At 43.2% G+C, this 17,551-nt stretch overlaps 1 protein-coding gene across 2 annotated transcripts in view; it reads right to left on the bottom strand.

Annotated features, from left to right (window-relative positions):
• Positions 1-7,202: 7,202 nt before the first annotated feature.
• Positions 7,203-17,551, bottom strand: part of WDR24 (WD repeat domain 24) — a 175,661-nt gene continuing 165,312 nt past the window's right edge. For both annotated transcript variants that reach the window (XM_085628341.1, XM_085628340.1), the window contains exons 9-10: positions 11,188-11,372; positions 7,203-7,820 (exon numbers count right to left, since the gene is read on the bottom strand). In XM_085628341.1, coding sequence (XP_085484467.1) covers positions 7,652-7,820; positions 11,188-11,372 — 354 coding nt within the window. In that variant the 3' untranslated portion in view covers positions 7,203-7,651. The remainder of the gene's footprint in view (positions 7,821-11,187; positions 11,373-17,551) is intronic.

The raw sequence follows: 17,551 nt of genomic DNA, 5'->3' as shown, positions 1-17,551 counted from the left end.
GAGAGGTAAATAATGGGAAGCTGGTGGGTGGGAGGGTCTGGTGTCTTTTCATTGATAGCCATAGTGGGGTTCTGTAGCTAAAGAATGCTTGGATATATTTTTCAAGTCCATCCTTACAAAAAAACAAAAAGTAAGCGAATCTTGTACCCATTTCTCTTCGAAACTGTCAAACACGAAATCAGATGTCAATAGAAATGCAGCCTTCAGTAAGAATGCGGGTGGAGACCAGGCGGGAGGGGAATGTGCATGATTTGCTGCTGATACTCAGGGTCGAGCAGATATGTACCTAGGATCTGGACTTCTTAAAACCCACTTTTCCTAGTGTGTGTAGTGAACAGAAGTGAACTGTTGGAGAATTTAGTGGACCTGATTCCATGGTTGATTCATAAGAATGTCTGTGGGAGCAAGTCCAGTGCGGACAAGGTCAGTCAGGCTTAGCAGGCTATGAGAGACCTGTGAATTGGCTTAGACACTTAGGAGCCTACCTAGAGGGTCTGCTAAGCGCAGTGTGCATGGAATGCTAGACTGGGGCTTAAGTCGCCTTACAATGCACCTACTGACTCAAGGGCTGCTGATGCAATTGGACCAGGGCTGAACTGCTTTTTGGAACTGTCCGTCTCTCACAGAGGGCCTGACCATTGTTAGTATGGCTGCCATATGCGTGGGCCGTGCTCCTGAACAACAAAGCCTCTACTGATACCTAATAGTGGCGACAGTACAGCATTCCAATAAAAGTTAAACCTTACAAATAGAAGTACAGTGTCTTGCTAAAAAAAAAAGTTACATTTTTGGCATCTAGCTTCTTGTTGCAGAGTGCTTTGCCTGGAGGAAAGATCGTTCCCCTATGGTGGGTAATCTGTCTGCCTTAGTACTGGCAGTTTATGGGGGAATGGAACGTTCACACAACATTCTAGATGTCCCTTCTTCAGAGGTATTTTGGCAATCCAGAAGCTTAACCTCTTATGTCTTTGTTACTTCCACACTCATTTCAAACTGAGGCTTCTCCACATTCTCAACCTCTGCATGGTTGCATGTCATATTATTGATTTCAGAAATACTTACTTACACATGTACGTCATATCCATGACAGCAACTCCTAAAATATTTTCAAGTTGAGTATAGATGTACTATTATTAACTCTACCCTGACAATATTTTCTGATTAGATATTATGATCACAATATATCTTTAGATGAATATTGCGACAGCAATATCGTGATAAGAGGCCCCTGCTAAATACACTCGGTCTTTGCACCCCTCGTTGTTCAAGCCTCCACGGTATTACCTGGAATGGTTGCACTCGTTACAGTCTCATATCGTACGATAGTGGAGCAGGGTAGGTTGTCTTGTCAAAATATGCACTAAGTAATAACAAAACTGTATTGTGTTGATCGGTGTTTTCCACACAACAGAAAACTAATTTTAAAAAAAAGCAACAGCAAAGCCAACAGGTCTGGCTTTGACTGTCAGCCATCTGGCTTGGTCAATGCTGGTTTTCTCTTATCATGGTTTTTCACAAAATATTATTTTTGAGGGAATGGCTCTTTACAAATATAAACAAAAAAATAGTAAAAAGTAAAAATATGTTCGCTCTCAAAAAGCAATCCTTGCCATAGTAGTCCCTATCAGTGAAGAGAGAAGCTTTGTGTGTGGATGTGCTCCTCGTGAAAGGGCAGAACGCCATCGCAAACAGTGAAGGTAGCCAGGGGCTGCGGAGGGCTGATCCATTGCCACATGCTATATGCTGTAGTGGTCGGAAGAAAAATGTGAAGAGACATCAGTTGAAGAGGGCTGGTTGGGAGCCCTTACAAGTATTTTATACATATAATAATTTTATTGACACCAAGACCTAAATATAATTTTCTGGCACTCAGTTGACGTGCTATCATTCGTTCTTCAGGCGTTATCTTATCTCACCATCTCTGCATGCATGAGAGTGCTTCTTCTCCAACAAGAGACAGATCTTGTAGGTCTGCTCAGTCTTTCATTCTTTAGAGTCTGTAAAATGTCTGCCAACAAGACTGTGAAGATTAAGCCCTATTAAATTAGAACCTGCAAAATATATATATAGGGGAGTTCACTGCTGCATGAATTCCACTACTACTTCTCAATACTATTCTTATGATATCATGCACCCATGTTAGGTGAATTATAAGCCTCCTGCTTTGATGGAAGGGGGCTGAGGGTAGGGCATAATTGGTAAAGCTCTTAGAATGCTACTCTACCAAGTCTTTTAGGACTGGACTGTGGCGACCACAGTGGTTCCAGTCTTTTCCTGAGACAAGGGTTGTCTTTACTGTGATGCTCACACTTCACTACAGAGGTTACTCATGAAGGGGTCTAGGTCAAGTCTCTCCCAAAGTAGGGCTGTAGTGGTTTTGGTGCACTGTGTAGTGATCAGAGACTGGCTTTTAAGACAACCGGTATTGCTGCTAAGGACTAGCCTGAAGCAGTGCAGACCCGACTGTTAAATTCATCACAAAGTCTTCTAAATCATTAGCAGCCATCGATAAAATTTCCCAGCTCTGAAACAGAAAGAAACACGCACACCCCCAGTGTGGAATGCCAGCTCAAGCATGTGAGCATCTTTTTAATGGGACTGCAGTGCCAACTGTGAGCGGCATGCAATGTGCAGTGGGTTTGGACTCTCTTAAAAGGGCCTTGGACCAGACAGACATGAGACATGTTCTCAGGAAAATTCCTCAGAGTCAAATATACAGAAAATGGCTCCCAAATGCAAAAGAAAAAGGATCTCAAAAAAGCATCACACACAAAGTCTGTCTAGAAAAAAGATGTGAATGTGGGTCAGAGACCATGCAGAGAACTTTAACTTCTTCAGCAATCCAGGAGGATAAGGTTCCTCCTAGGGAATTAATAGGAATCATAGTATATTGTGTACCCCTAAACTGGATATTTTCTTTCGTGTCGTTCTGTGGATCATGCTGATCTGCCAGTTTCACCCTGGTCATTGTGACAAATGCCTTGTTAAGAGTCTGCTTTTTACTGTTCGTCCACCTTCCCATCTCTTTCGATGCAGAGATGTTGGGAAAAGACTGACAGTCAACACATTATGTGACCATCGACAAGGACCTTTTATTTTTGTATAAGTGATAGGATCTCAAAGAGCAGTCTCAACTGTGTGCACGCACTCATATGACTAGGAGGATGATGCGCACTGCCATCATCTTGTTCTTATCCTAACTTCCGACATCAAAGGTGGGAACGGCACCCTGTGCCACCACAGTGCATCCAAGCCCCCATGGTGAAATAGGTCATCATGTGAGGAGTTGAACAATGTTACTAGAGGACCCGGAAAAGTAACCTCTTCTAGAGCTGTGTGTTTCAGCAAACCTTTTAGATTCACATTGAGCTTGCCGCCAACTGGGAATGGCATCTGATGCTCGCAAAGCACCTTCCCTGAAAAAGAGTCATTGCCAGTATTTAGCTCACGAGAATGCTCATGAGTGACTTTTTAGCAGGTTTTAGAGATCACATGCTATATCAGGGAGCACAAGAAATAAAAGGCAATCTATGGGTGATCAGTTTTACCTCTACCTTCACTATCAAAGCTTCAACCAAAAAGATGTTGGACTATTCATCCATTACAACCAGCAAGCACAAGCCAGATGGCAAACTGCAAATGCTGGGGCGGATGTTTCACTCCAGGTATCAACCTCTTCAGAGAGTGGGTGACAGCCTTTCTTTTCAAAGGGCCTGCCACAAGACATCTACATAGCTCCTTTTTTATTGATACTACCTTGGCGCCACTCGCCAGACACAGGAAGTTCATTATGTTGATTAATAATAGCAGCCATCTCCTTTCTTAATCCTACGGTGCAAAGTAGGGTAACTTCTAACATGCTGTGCCATAATTATTATCTGAAAACAAGTCCTCTTTCTCTTTGGTTAACATTAGGTCTTGCAGCTTGGTGATTTCTGAGGAAAACCGGTCATTAGCAGACGTACATGCTTTCCCATCTGTTCATCTTCCTTGTGCTTCCTGGAGTAAGCCTGTTTGGGATGCTTGATGGACAATTCTCTAACTGGATGGTCCTCTGTTGTGATCCCCTGTAAATTGGAATTCTTAGAGATGTAGGATGAAGTTCTCAGTCCGAGGGGAGAGGATATTCCTGAAACTGGGAATGGTGGTACCTGTACCTTGTGATCTGTGACAACTGTGGATGGGAATATTTATTTGTATCTCAGTAGATATATTCACATCAGAACATCACTTAAAGAATCAGAGTATCCGCCTTTTCTGTAAGAAAGCATTTCCCTATTAAGGGGGTCAGTGCCCTTCTGGTGAAAGTGAGAGGCAGGAGCTGACCTGGTCTGTCTGCTTGCAGAAATGCAGTTCTTAGACCATCCCGACTGAAAATTACACCCTTCTACGTAATGTGCTGCAATCAAATTATGCCATGGCGATGTCACCAGGAGGGCCCATTTGGTGGCGTGAAGTAGTTTTTTGGGTTGACCAATCCACTTCATTTTTTATTTCTCCAATTGTGAGCAGGTCAACAGATTCAGGAGGATTTTCTCACAACATGTTACTATGCCGAAAACACTTTGGGGTGCCATGGCTGACCTCCTGTCCTTTTCCTCCTTCAGATCAAACTTCTCCCTAGCAGCTGTAAAAAAGAATTTGAAAAGCTCAAACCAGGAATTCATATTTCCCTTTGTGTATTAATGAGGCCCTGTTCCATAAGCCTCTTTATCTTGCTGTTAGTTGCTGGTGGCAGGCACGCGCTAATGAGGAATGGACTAGAATATTGCTGCTAAGCTTCAACGATCGTCCATGTCACGTGGTACTGATGTTTAGTTGCCCTGCACACACATTGTTCATTACACCACATATCGTTTGGTCTTCTCCATGTCCTCTTTCTCACCAAGCCTTTTGGGTTATTTTTCCAACTTGGCAAGGGCATGGAATAGTATGCACCCTTTGATTCTACAATTGCAAGTGCAGGTAATCAATACAAAATTACTCAAGTGCAAATCATATTTTGGACTGCAGCTCAGGTGTGTATGCATGCCTCCTTCTGTCATAAATATCAGCTCTCTGCGGTAGATCATTCCCCGATTGTACCTTCTGGCATGAAGGGTCTGGCCTTAAGAGGTAGAGATCTTGGTCAAGGTGCCGCTAAGCGGTGGACTGGGCTTCAAAAGGCTGATCTGCACGACTGCTACAGCTTCATGGAGGAACCCATATAAATGAGTATGATAAAGTCCATGTGGCTCTTTTAACGAGAATAGTGCTTTCTTTTCTTCTTCCCTACATAGGGAATAAAGTGTAGTTCCTTCTCAGTGGCATGTTCTGCCATGGTTTATGGAGTCTTCACAGCTATCCTCTTAATGCCCCTCACAGTCTTTACTTATCTGAGGGCGCCAAGGTTATCTACATGGCTTTCCCACCTGGCAACCCGCTACTAAATGATAGAATTTCCAAAAGACCCTTCACGAGGGAGCTTGATAAGAAAAAATAAGGTGATCATGTGGCAAGTCATCATCAGAGCAGTCACTGCTGAGGTTTTTCTTTTTAGTAGCAGTTTCCTTTTTATTTCTGGATCCTTTCTCTTTGCGCCAGGCCCAGTCCACAGATTCTTGCTGGACTTGGACCCTGACAAAAGCCTTTGCCATGTGCTCTGATTTTTCACTGGAGAGGTTGTGGGACCTCGCCAGCTCCAGCATAAAAACGTCAGCCCTGTTGACTCCTTAAGAGCAGGCGCCTTAGAGCTTCCCTGTTACCACTCCTCATTGAGTAGACCTTCTGAAGGATCAGAGACAGAACACAGCCTGTGTATTTGGAAAGCACACGTTCACCCAAGGGCATCTTGGCGCTGAACAACAGATGTGTATTGTTACCCTACTCAATGGTGCTCCCCCATCTTTTGCTGTTGAGCAACAGTTGTATTACACAATATCTTGCGCAGAAACGTAGTCTGACATAAATATCGTCTACAAAAGTATTGTCCCCTTCAGTGTAGATTCTCGGTTATTTACGTCCATGCGGCAATATTTTTGTAAATCAAATATAGCAGCCAATATTTAGGTTGATGATATTGTGACTATTATATTCTCATTCCATACCTAAACAGCATCTTCAAAAGCAGGGGTGTTCAACATATGTCCAGTGAAGCTGGTCAGTGCTGGGACTTGGATAAACCCATATACAATGAATCTAGATGGAGCTCGATTTAACAATCGATTATCCTAATAATTTAGCATAGGATCCTGCCCTCCTGGACCTACACTGGGGATCACACTTCTACAATTGTTATTATGTAGTACCTTAACCTCCTCTTACTGTCACTATTATCCATTCTGCCCACTACACAATCTCCCATCTCCAGTTTTCCATAATTTGGCTACTTGCAAACGGACTGCTGGTTCATGTTGTTTCGGCTTCAGTCATCAGGTATCTGGAGCGAATTAAAATGCATAAGACTCGTTAAGTTCCTCCGATCCAATCTCTTCAGCATCCTAGTCAATGAGGGCATGAGTAAGTCCACCTCTGTTGGTTATGAGCAGGCGATGGGTGGTGCTGTGGAAATTCAGAGCTTAGATTAGACGAATGGGTTAGAATGACAGGGCTGAAGAACCCCCTCTCACCCTCTCCCTTCTTTTCTTACTGTATGGATGATCTCATTCTACTGTATATTCTGAAGATATAACCTTATATTTGGTAAGTGTTTCTTGTGTAATTTTATCATGTGACCTGTTTATAAAAATATATATTAAAAAATAAAATAAAAACCTCCAGCTGAATCACGTATTCCTGTCTTGTGGTCTATTCGTCGTCTCTCCTCAGGCTCACACGGTCTACCTTGAGTGCTCAGTGTAGATTATGGTAAACTATCTTTTGCACTGAGGGAATATATCCAGTCCAAGTTACTTAGATTATTTTGAACAGAATATCGCATGGAACAATCTTTAGGTGATCTGTTTACTCCTGTGTTCTCCAACAATGAAACCAATACTGCTTTAAAATGCAAAAGAAGAAGCAAAAGTTAGGGCAAAACAAGTTGGGTCTGATTATTGATAAGAATTCATCAGAGCGCACACCCAGTTTCTTGCTTTTTTTTTCTTCAAACAAATGTTATTTATGGCTGTTAGTTTCTTAGATAAAAACTTTATTAGAAAAGTAAAATCATTTTCAAGACTTGAAAACTCAATTCTCATTAAAGATGATAAATAATAACACAATTTTCAAAAAAGCCAACTCATTTTATTTAATCTTCATAAATATGTGGAGAGGCATGCCAATGTCTCTGTACATGAAATCGGTCTTGAAAGGACACAATCTACCGTTAAAAATAATAAAGATTGGAACAACCACAGCAACCAGTTTTATAAAGATCGCAAATACGAGGTCAAGGTATGACCTGGCGTCCAACTTCATCCAAATGTCTCCATGTATCAGTGCAACTTGATACAGTATGCCACAGACTGACTGAATTCCCTTCTTTTGAGGTACAGGTTTGCCTCTCCTTAAGTGCGTCACATCAGCCCAGCTGTGGCACGGTATTGGTCAGGCAGCCATTAACAGAGAAGACGCCATCTTCTCAATACAGATTGGAAATCGCCATTCCCAGCTCCATAACACTGTACAGCAGGGAATGTTATTGGATTCCTTTCCAGGATGTCTCTTGGTTTCAAGTATACTCGCAGAGATGGCCGCAGCCCGCTGGGCAGTGAGAACTTGTCTCCAACCATTTCATAATGTGCTGAAGATGGCCCCCGTGGCTACAGCCCTGACACCACACGAACAGGCCTTTCACCACATGATGGCAGACGGCGCACATGCTGGCGCACTGCCGACACCTGTTTTGGGGAAAAAAGAGAAACCACTGAAACTGTAGCAGATTGAAAGGGAAGGAAATATACACTTAGTTACTTTCTAGAATTTAGTACAGTAGTCGCCCAAATAGGTCCTTACTTTCCAATAATGCTCACATTTAGAGCATCCCAAGGGTGGGCGCTGAGATGTAGTGAGTTAGTTGGTAAATGAACTTGGGACATTTTCTTAAACCTTTTGATTGTATGTATTTTATTCTGTGCTTTTATTGTCATTTTAATGACCAAATAAAGATTATCGAAACAAAACAAGCTGGTAAGTGAGCTGAAGCAGGGTGTGGCAATACAAACTGAATACGCTTGCTGTATCTTTAAACCAGGAAAGCGTTTACCACGTTTAAGTCATCTACATCAACCACAAGAAATGTATTAGTCACATATAGCTCATGTTTTGGGAGCTTTGATATACTCTGCTGCTTGAATCATTCCCCAGCCATCAGGCTGGGAATCCTTGGTAACTTTAAATAGCAGTAAACCGTGTGAAAATAGCCATAGATCTCAACAACGTTTGTTTAGTAGCACTACCACATCATTAGAAACAACCCAAACTTAAGCCAACAAGGTGGAAGTGCTGAGCTCTCCAGCTCCGTCTAAACAATCGCCACAGCGGATATTTAGTAGGACAATGGTTTTGGGTACTTACAGAAGAAATTGCCCTCTACTGGAGGAGGGTGGGTTGCATGTCAACATACGAAAGATACCAATGCTGGAGAAGGGTGCTTTTCTCCCAAGTCCCTAGGTGCTGGTGGGACACGTGGTGATGGATGGGCAGGTGTCTCCTGTGCGGATGTTGGCACCCAAGAAGGATGTAGCATCATTGGAGGTTCTGGCTGCAGTGTGAATTCTGCCCACCATGCATACAAACGTGTTCACGAATGCCATCAATACCTGCATCATCAGTGGGGCCCTGTAGGGACACCGTGGTTAATGCTTGTTATAGCTACTAGAGTGGGTTTTCCCTGCAAAGGCCTGACCTGGATATTCCTACTCCTCCTCCTTTTCCCCCTAGAAGGTTCCTTTTCAAATTCAGGTTAAAGGCATACACCTATGTTGGCTGTGACAGTTGCTTGCTACTGCATTCAGCCTCCAACTCCAGTCTCTGCACTGATGTAGAGACATCCACAGCAGCAACTGCAGTAAAATTAAAAGCTGCAAAGTAATTGCTGTTGCCAACACTGGGGGTCATAGTTGACTAGGTTGTTGCTGCTGTTGATGGCAGGCCCACTTCCATCAACGGGACATCCCTTGTAGTCAATGGGGTCATCATTGACAAGGTTCTTGTCGTCGATGTGGTTTCTTGCTCATCGATGACAGTGATGTAGCCCTCGACATGATGTTGGGCATCGACGGTGCCTTCCTCGATGTTGGAGCTGCAGTCAGTGATTACTTGAGCGGTAAGTATGACAGGATGTCAGAGTAGCAGGATTTTCGCATAATTTTTTTTGTGTATAATTTTCTTTCCCCTTTAAACACCTTGTCTGAGAAAGGCTTCATCTTAGGATTGATGTGGTGGCTGCAGACACTCCTGAAGTAAATTCCAGCTGAGGAAGCTTCACATGCCTCCTTTTCTGTGCCGCCTTCATGGAAGTGCTTGATGGGGACATTTGAAAGGAATATCCACAAAAGAGGAAGCATCTCCTTTGAAGTAAATAAAGAGTCAACCTCTTTTCTTCACCTTTAATCATCTAGGAAAAGGCAATATTCCAACTGAAACAACGGCGGCCCTTCTTGCCGCACCCCACATCAGTTCTGAATGAAATAATTATCGTGCAATCAACCCCATACGCCAGCCGCTGAGTGGCGTTACTGTGCTCCAGATCAATACAACATAGACAAATGAAAAGTGGGGGTGCACAAATGAGATAGTCCAATGAGCCAAAACGTTGTAATTAAATGTCCTCTTTAATTCAAGTTACATTTTGGTAGAAAAAGAGTGGTCAGCCAACGCGTTTCATTCCCTCACCTTAGGTGGGTCACGGTTAGTCTCACATCAGTTTACAAATTTCTATCAGGTCGACAGTTTTCTACAATTAAACTGCCAACAGTCAAACATTTGTTTGTATATATGTATATATTGAGATTAAAATGTCTTACATGGCCATCCATGTGATTTTAATGGATTTTTTAATGTTGTCAAAGAAATTTGTCTTGTCCTTATAAATTTTATATTATATCTTCATTTCTTGTGTTGTTAGTCCTGTGCTTTATGATTTATGTGTAATATTTATGTTGTTTTATCATGTTACAGCCCTGATGAAGTTCCCCTTGAGGGAATGAAACGCGTTGGCTGACCACTCTTTTTCTACCAAAATTTAACTTGAATTAAAGAGGACATTTAATTACAACGTTTTGGCTCATTGGACTATCTCATTTGTGCACCCCCACTTTTCATTTGTCTATCATCTAGGAAAAGGTTTTACATTTGTCGCAGAGAAACGCTTCATGAGCAGGATAACGTAAATAAATGCATTTATCATGAGGATCATCAGCGTAGATCTTTGCCCACAGGCTGAGGAGGACTTAAAGAGATCTTTCTTCTTTCTCTGTACTAATGGCTGTTGGTGACAGTGGCCCCATTGAGCCTGAGGTGAACATCTCCGGAATCACCTCTAATCAAATCACAGTTTGATAAAATCTGAAGACAGGAGTTGCAGAAATCCAGGGCAAACAAAAGTGCCCAATATAAGGCAGCCTATAGGTAGAGTAAGAGGCCTCAGCACTTCCACCTCATTGGCTGAAGTTAGGTCGTTTTTCAGGAGGTGGATGTGCGACTAACCAAACACTGTGGTTGAGGCTCATCACCATTTACTGCTATTAAAAGCTATTGTGGATTCCCAGTCTGAAGACAGGAAATGACTCCAGTATATGAATAATGGAGAACACATTCCCATGCACCTGTCAACTGACACATGACCTCCCCCCCATTCACATATTCACTCATATACACTATATCTATATATCCTTTTAACTGTCGATCTAGCTAAGATCACACTCTACAAAGCCACTTGTCATTTCTCGGCTATTCTACCATTTCATCTGTAACCTTTCTGTTGCCAAATTTAATTTCAGGACAAGGCTGAAACACAAAGCATTTATAACACAAAAACATCCTCGGGTCTATGCTAGCACACTAAAGCCTACACAAAAACGTACTGCTGTCTCACAAAATCTCCATTGGGGAGAAACACAAAGCAGCCCGCTACTCTGCACTCTTCCAGAGCATGTTAGTCAACTGGACCCTCAACACTATTCAAGAGTTCCTGATCCACAACAACCACCCCAAACCTGTCAGTGAGCCCCTCAGTAGTCACTCTTGCATCTGCTCTCTTCTCACCTGTCACAGATCCAACCTTTGTTACTCATTGGTCGCTTGCAGTTGCTGCAGTTGATGTGCAGACTGGTGGACGCCTGGTTCATGCAATTAATGGAGCTGCACGTGCTCAGTTTGATCACTTCGTTGGAAACATTCCAGAGTCTGAAACGCTGAAGCAAATCAATATATGATGTGTACCAATGTTCCTAGGAGGGAAAAGCAATGGGAAGACGTTAAGCGTGGAGTAGAGTTGAGTAGAACAGCTCTATCAATGGTACTCGGAGATAAAGAGCGCATATTTAAAGCTTAATCCTGCAAAACAACTGTTGGAAACTACAGCAGAGTTAAACATAGGCAAGAGAGTAATCAACCTTACTGAAGGCGGCTAGCCATGTGTTACAAGTATCCGCATCTACAAGTCGAGTGCAATCGAAAGCATCCATAGCACAGCAAGGTCGGCAACCAATGTCTTGGTGGAATGTTCTTTACTTTATTGAAAAAAATATTCCAAAAGTAAGAACAAGTTGTCAGTCGCTGCCGTGAGACTACATACCAAAGGGGCAATGATGCTACATTTTCCCTTACCTGTATAAGTGAACCCACCATTTATGGTAAAGAAAAAAAATGTAGAGTTGTTTCTTGTCAAACACTGAACACAGTCAAGGTTTGACAGTTCCAGGGTGCTGATTTGTAAAGAACAAATTAAGTACTTTGGTGATTTTTGCACTGATAGTTTTAAGTTCCCTCTCACCCCCTTCAGAATCATAGAACATCCATGTCGGCAGGCTATGTGATGTATAAATATTTTATAACAGTCTTGGCGAGTGCAGGCTCATTTTGACCACCCGCTAGTAGAATTGCTATTGTAATATCCATTTTAAGGGCAAGGGCCACTTTGAACAGTGACACAAACAAGATATTTACCATAGGTAACACACTTTCTGGTACAGACTCTAGCAGCAGATTCCTCAACTTTAGCATATTCCCCAGGCATTAGACAGAATCCAGACATTTTTTAAGCAATACCTCTGGATGCTGTTGGGTAGCACTATAAGGCTCACACAGATGCCATTCTGCTCAAGAAAACCGCGTGCATAGCCTATATAGGTGCTGCTCCTGGACCTGATGTCACTTTGCTTTCGAGACTGTAGGCTCCCCTAGACGCAGAGCTCCAAAAGCAGATTGGTGTGACTAGTTTGCAGATTTTTAGACATGGGATCTTATTAATGGATAGAGACCAAACATAGAACGGGGAGGACAGGAGGGTCGGTGAGGAATCTGAAGCTAGACAGAGTTGACTAACTTTTTCTTCTGACAGAGACTTCTAGCCACAGATTCCTCATGTTCTGCATAGACACAAAAGTAGTACCTATTTGGAAGCATGTTTGTGGATGGACTCAAACAAGTAAGTCCAGCAGGATCGAGTGGGGAAAAATGCTCCTCTTGGCGAACAGGACTGTCCAAAAACAGTGGTTCGTAAACGTATGGAGGGATGCATGTGTGGCTGCCTGGCAAATGTCCAGGACAGGGACTCTGTGTGCCAATTCAGTGGTAGCATCTTTGGCCCTGGTAAAGTGAGCATGCAGTCCTTCTGTAGGCTGCTTTTTTTGCCAGTGCGTACTAGATCTTAAAGAAGAGCATGAGCCAATATAAGAAGGTTCTCTTCTGCACAGCCTTGCTTTCTTTTGCTCCAGAGAACCTCACGAAGATCTGATCATCCACTCAGTGATCCTTGGTATGATCTATATAAAAGCTCTGCGCTCTCTTGGAGTCCAAGGGATGGAATTTCTCATTGAACACTGGCAAGGTGATGTTCTGGTCAACGTGGAACAGCGTCACAACTTCAGGCAAGAAATATGCCAGTGTCTGCAAAAGCAACTTGTCTGACAAGAAGATGCTATACGGCAGGTTGACACAGAGCTTGAAGCTCACTCACACCCCGTGCTGATGTTATTGCAACAAGGAACGGAGTCTTGATGGTGGAAAGCCATAATAAACAGCTGTGAAGTGGCTAAAAGGGAATACACATCTGAAAGGAATGGAGCAAGTTAAGGTCATACAGTGACACAACAACAATATATAATACAGAGTTTTTGTGGAGGGACACCTAGCTACTAAGACGACATCAACCACCTCCGGAGGAAGGTTGAAGGTGTTCAGCTAGCTCCACTCAATTTCAAAGCATGAAGGTTGAGATTGCGAAGGCCTGGGGGCACAACCCTGCCCTGCTGCTGCAACAACAGATCCTTCCAAGGGGCAGCCAGATTGGAGGAAAATGCTTAAGCCCAGAAGTACTGGATACCATATTTTCCAAGCCCAATCTGGGTCTACTAGGATAATTTGGTACCAGTCAGCACTGATCTTCTTGAGAATTAATGGCTGTAGAGGTATGAGCAGAAAGGCCTGAAATCCACTTGAGGCAGAAACAGTCTCACTGCGAGAGACTCCTTGGAAACTGCAAAGCGCAGAAGTACTAACATTATGCGTTCTTAGCATTGGGAATATATTGAGCCATGGCTATCCTCATTTGTGGAAGATACATTGTGCCACCTCTGGGTGTAGCCATCACTTATGATCCACAAGGTACCAACAGCTGTGCTCGTCCAACCTGGTATTCAATGATCCTGCCAGATATTTCACCACTAGGAAAAGCCTCAGTAGTCCAGCCACTTCCAGAGGGGCAGGGCCTCCTGACACAGGGTTTGTGAGCCCAACCCACCCTGATTGTAGCAGTATCCAGGGATGTGGAATTCCTATAGCCAGACGCCCAGGACATATTGTTTGGGGTCAAAGGCAACATGTTTTCATGTGTATTTTGTCCTTGGGACATGTAGGCCCAACCCCCTACAGCGCAAACCCTTTGGCTTCCAGTTTACAGTACCACATTATGGATCAGGGAAGGTCAATGTCTGCAGTTAAGGTAATATTTGTGTCCATGCGTTTATGCTGTTAAACTTGTATTTATGGTTCACTATTGCAAAGCCTATATTTTTAGGGTGAGCTCTCTAAGTAAATGTTGTAAGCTCGGCCTGCACCACGGACGGTGGTTCCAGTATAAATGTGTACACACATTTTCAAAGTTTAGTAATATGAGGCTATGTTTAATGCTCCCAGATTGCTCTCTGATTAGATGCAAATATTTGCAGAAGCTTGAAAGCAACTTTGCTTTCATAATAAAATGTTCACAAAAAAATATAAGTAGGAAAAAAAAAACATTTCACTAACCTACTGTAAGATTTTAGGTAGCATTTATTTACAGCATCATTTAGTAAAATGTGTTGGTGTATGCTAGTATTTCTCAAAAATATTCATAATGGAATATCAGTGTAACCAGTTTCAATAAGATTATGGTAAACAAAGATAAGCAAGCATTGGCAAAGTCAATAGGTCTGAAATTGGTGGTCAGCCTTTTGGTTTTGTCAATGTGAGACTTGTTTTGGCATGGTTTTTGTAAAACCTTATTGGTGTGGGAGCTGCCAGGCCCTAACCATTATAACAAACATTGGCAAAAACAAAACTATGTTTTGGTCTCAAGCACACACTGCCACAGTAGTTCCTGGCACTGAACAAAGCTACTTTGTATGCTGATATGCTCCTTGTAAAAGAGCAGCATACGGTCACTCACAGTGAAGGGGAGAGATAGAGATAGGAGGGGAGAGATAGAGATAGAAGAGGGGGAGAGAGAGAGAGAGATAGAAGAGGGGGAGAGAGAGAGATAGAAGAGGGGGAGAGAGAGAGAAAGGGAGAGAGGGAGGGGGAGAGAGGGGGAGAGAGAGAGGGGGAGAGAGAGAGAGAGAGAGAGAGAGAGAGAGAGAGAGAGAGAGAGAGAGAGAGAGAGAGAGAGAGAGAGAGAGTTTTAATAAACGCAAACTGTCATGGTTTACACCAGACCTACTAAGGGGCCCAATTAATAAAGACAGCCTCAAAAGTACAACCATAATATAAGCCCTTGCATTAAGTGCAGATATATGGCTTTCGTGAATTCACAAGAATTTACAGAAGTTGGCCAAGAAATAGTACTCCTAGAAAATATTTGTGAACTGAATTTTAGCATGGGCAAATGTGAATGTGTAGATTTGCTCATGCAAATATCGGAGTGTTTGCAAGTTCACTTTCCCTTCAACCACTTTTTTCCAACCCTGGAAGATGGTTTACGCCTGTGATAGTCAGAAGTAAATTTCCAAACTTTCTCAGAAACGGAAAACCCTTAAAACATTCAAGTTAGTAGGTTTGCACAGACTCCAAGGGGTATTCCAATGCTGCAACTATTGCTTACCACTACCTTCAGCCCCAATAGGTCGATCTGCGGAAACGTGGCACCATTAGGGAATTGCTAGTAGTCAAACCCTACCATTGTATAAGCCCTGGCATAATCAGAGAGGCTATATCAGAGATCCTATATACTGAGATCGCTGCCATAATTTGTCACCAAATTACATGGCACAAAAGTGGCAAGTGGATTTTGTAACAGGGCAAGTACATTTATGAAGCAACCTGCCCCATGGACAAGTAGATGTTTTATTAAATTCCACACCCCTGAGTATCCTATGGCGACAGTGGTGTTGTCCGTGAGCACCGGTGCCAGCCTAACCTTGATGCATGGAAGGAAGGCTTTCAATGCCAAGCGGATGGTTCTCATATCCAGGAGGCTGATATGGAGCTAGGAATAGGCTAGAGAACAGAGGCCTCTGATCATTTTCGTGAACACCCGAGACACACTAGCGAGACCAAAGAAGAGTACAGCAAATTGAAAATACTCCTATCACACCACGAACCACAGGTAGCACCGATGAGCCTGCTGGACCGGTACATCAAAACAGGAGCCCTGCAGGTCCAACGTCAGGTTTGAGGGCAGACAAGGGCAGAGAGCAGGGTGAGCATTTTTAATTTCTCCGCCGATAGAAAAGAGTTGAGAGTGTGGCAGTCTAAAATAGGAAGTCCTTCTTGGGCATCAGAAAGTAGCCGGAATAACAGCCACGTTCAACTTCTGGCGCGGGCACCCACTCAATAGCTCCTTTGACCAAAAATATTACACTTGCTGCCACAAAACTGAGTGATGATACTCTGTCGGCCGCTGAGGGGGCAGTGGAAGGTGCAGCAGAAAGAAAATGAAAGGTACAATTTGTAGGGCACACCTGTCTGATGATGTGGCCTGACAAACTGAATTCGAAGCATCAGATCCTGCCTCCCACCAGGTGGCTGAGCTCTACTAAGTATTTATTTGTAAACCAAGGGACAATCCAGTAACCCTGTGACCTGGGTACTACCACAATAAAGGAAACATTGGTCCCTGAAATGGAGGGGGGGGGGGGGGGGGGGAGGGGGGGGGCGGGATGTGAAACTCAACTTTCAAGGAAACCCTAATAAATAAGCGTCAGAGGATTGGTTTTACTAGAACACATACAATTTTATTCAATTACAAATTACTTATAATCATAGGAAGGCAAACTCTTTGGTTTCTGATAACATGTACAGTTAGTGATTAAAGCTGTGTTTTCCAAACGATGCAACAGCGCAGTGAGTGTGATATAAGTGGGTGAGGAGTGCGCTAGTGCTATACAATATATACATCAATAATGACTATGGAGGATGCACCGTTGTTTAATCTATACTCTAATGTAGAGTTGCAGGCTCCTGAATTACATATATACAGTGCACTATTATAGTGTCAATGTTTCAAACCCTCTATTGTCGTTCGCACAGGGTCATCTTCAGGACAGAGAAAAGGAAGCACCTATGGGAGGGAAACCACATATTTTACCATTTACAAAGTTTGGTACGCAACAGCGCAAACTAGACAAGCTAGCAAAAGATATAGCTAAATAAGACAAACAGACCTACTAGAGACAACTGCTATAACCCTGATGAATCGGGGAGATACATTAATAGAGGGCAAGGTGGGTACTGGCGTTAGACCGCATTCTCTGAAGCCTCAGTTTCTGAAAGCTCAAATAACGAGGCAATACCAGGCCCCAGCACTGCAACGAATTAAGGAGGCCTCAAGAAATTAAGATTCACAAACGTTTTTAGTCAGAGGCCAGGGGAGAGGCAGTCCCCGAGAGGAGGGAGGGGCAGGGGATCCTAGTACCAAGAGCCAAACAAGGAGAGATGGACGCAACGCCAACAGTATCACTGGTAGATACCAATGCCCCCATCATCAATCTGTTCAAACACAACTTCACCCCCAACCAAGTTACCACCTGAGCGAAGGTTGTCCTTTGTACCTACCACCAGACCCAACTTCTTCGCAATGCAGCGGCTGTTCACAAAGATCAGACTGAGTCACTTCTTTGTTGGTTGCCCATCTCTATCTAAACTGGACAGCATAGAGTTTAGACCACCCTCTACATTCATGCCACCCTCACATAAAACGCCTAGTGAGATC

Source organism: Triturus cristatus, chromosome 10, assembly GCF_964204655.1.
Source record: "Triturus cristatus chromosome 10, aTriCri1.1, whole genome shotgun sequence".
Classification (NCBI taxonomy): Eukaryota; Metazoa; Chordata; class Amphibia; order Caudata; family Salamandridae; genus Triturus; species Triturus cristatus.
Note: the sequence above shows the minus strand (reverse complement) of the source record. Positions and strands in the feature narration are given on the sequence as shown.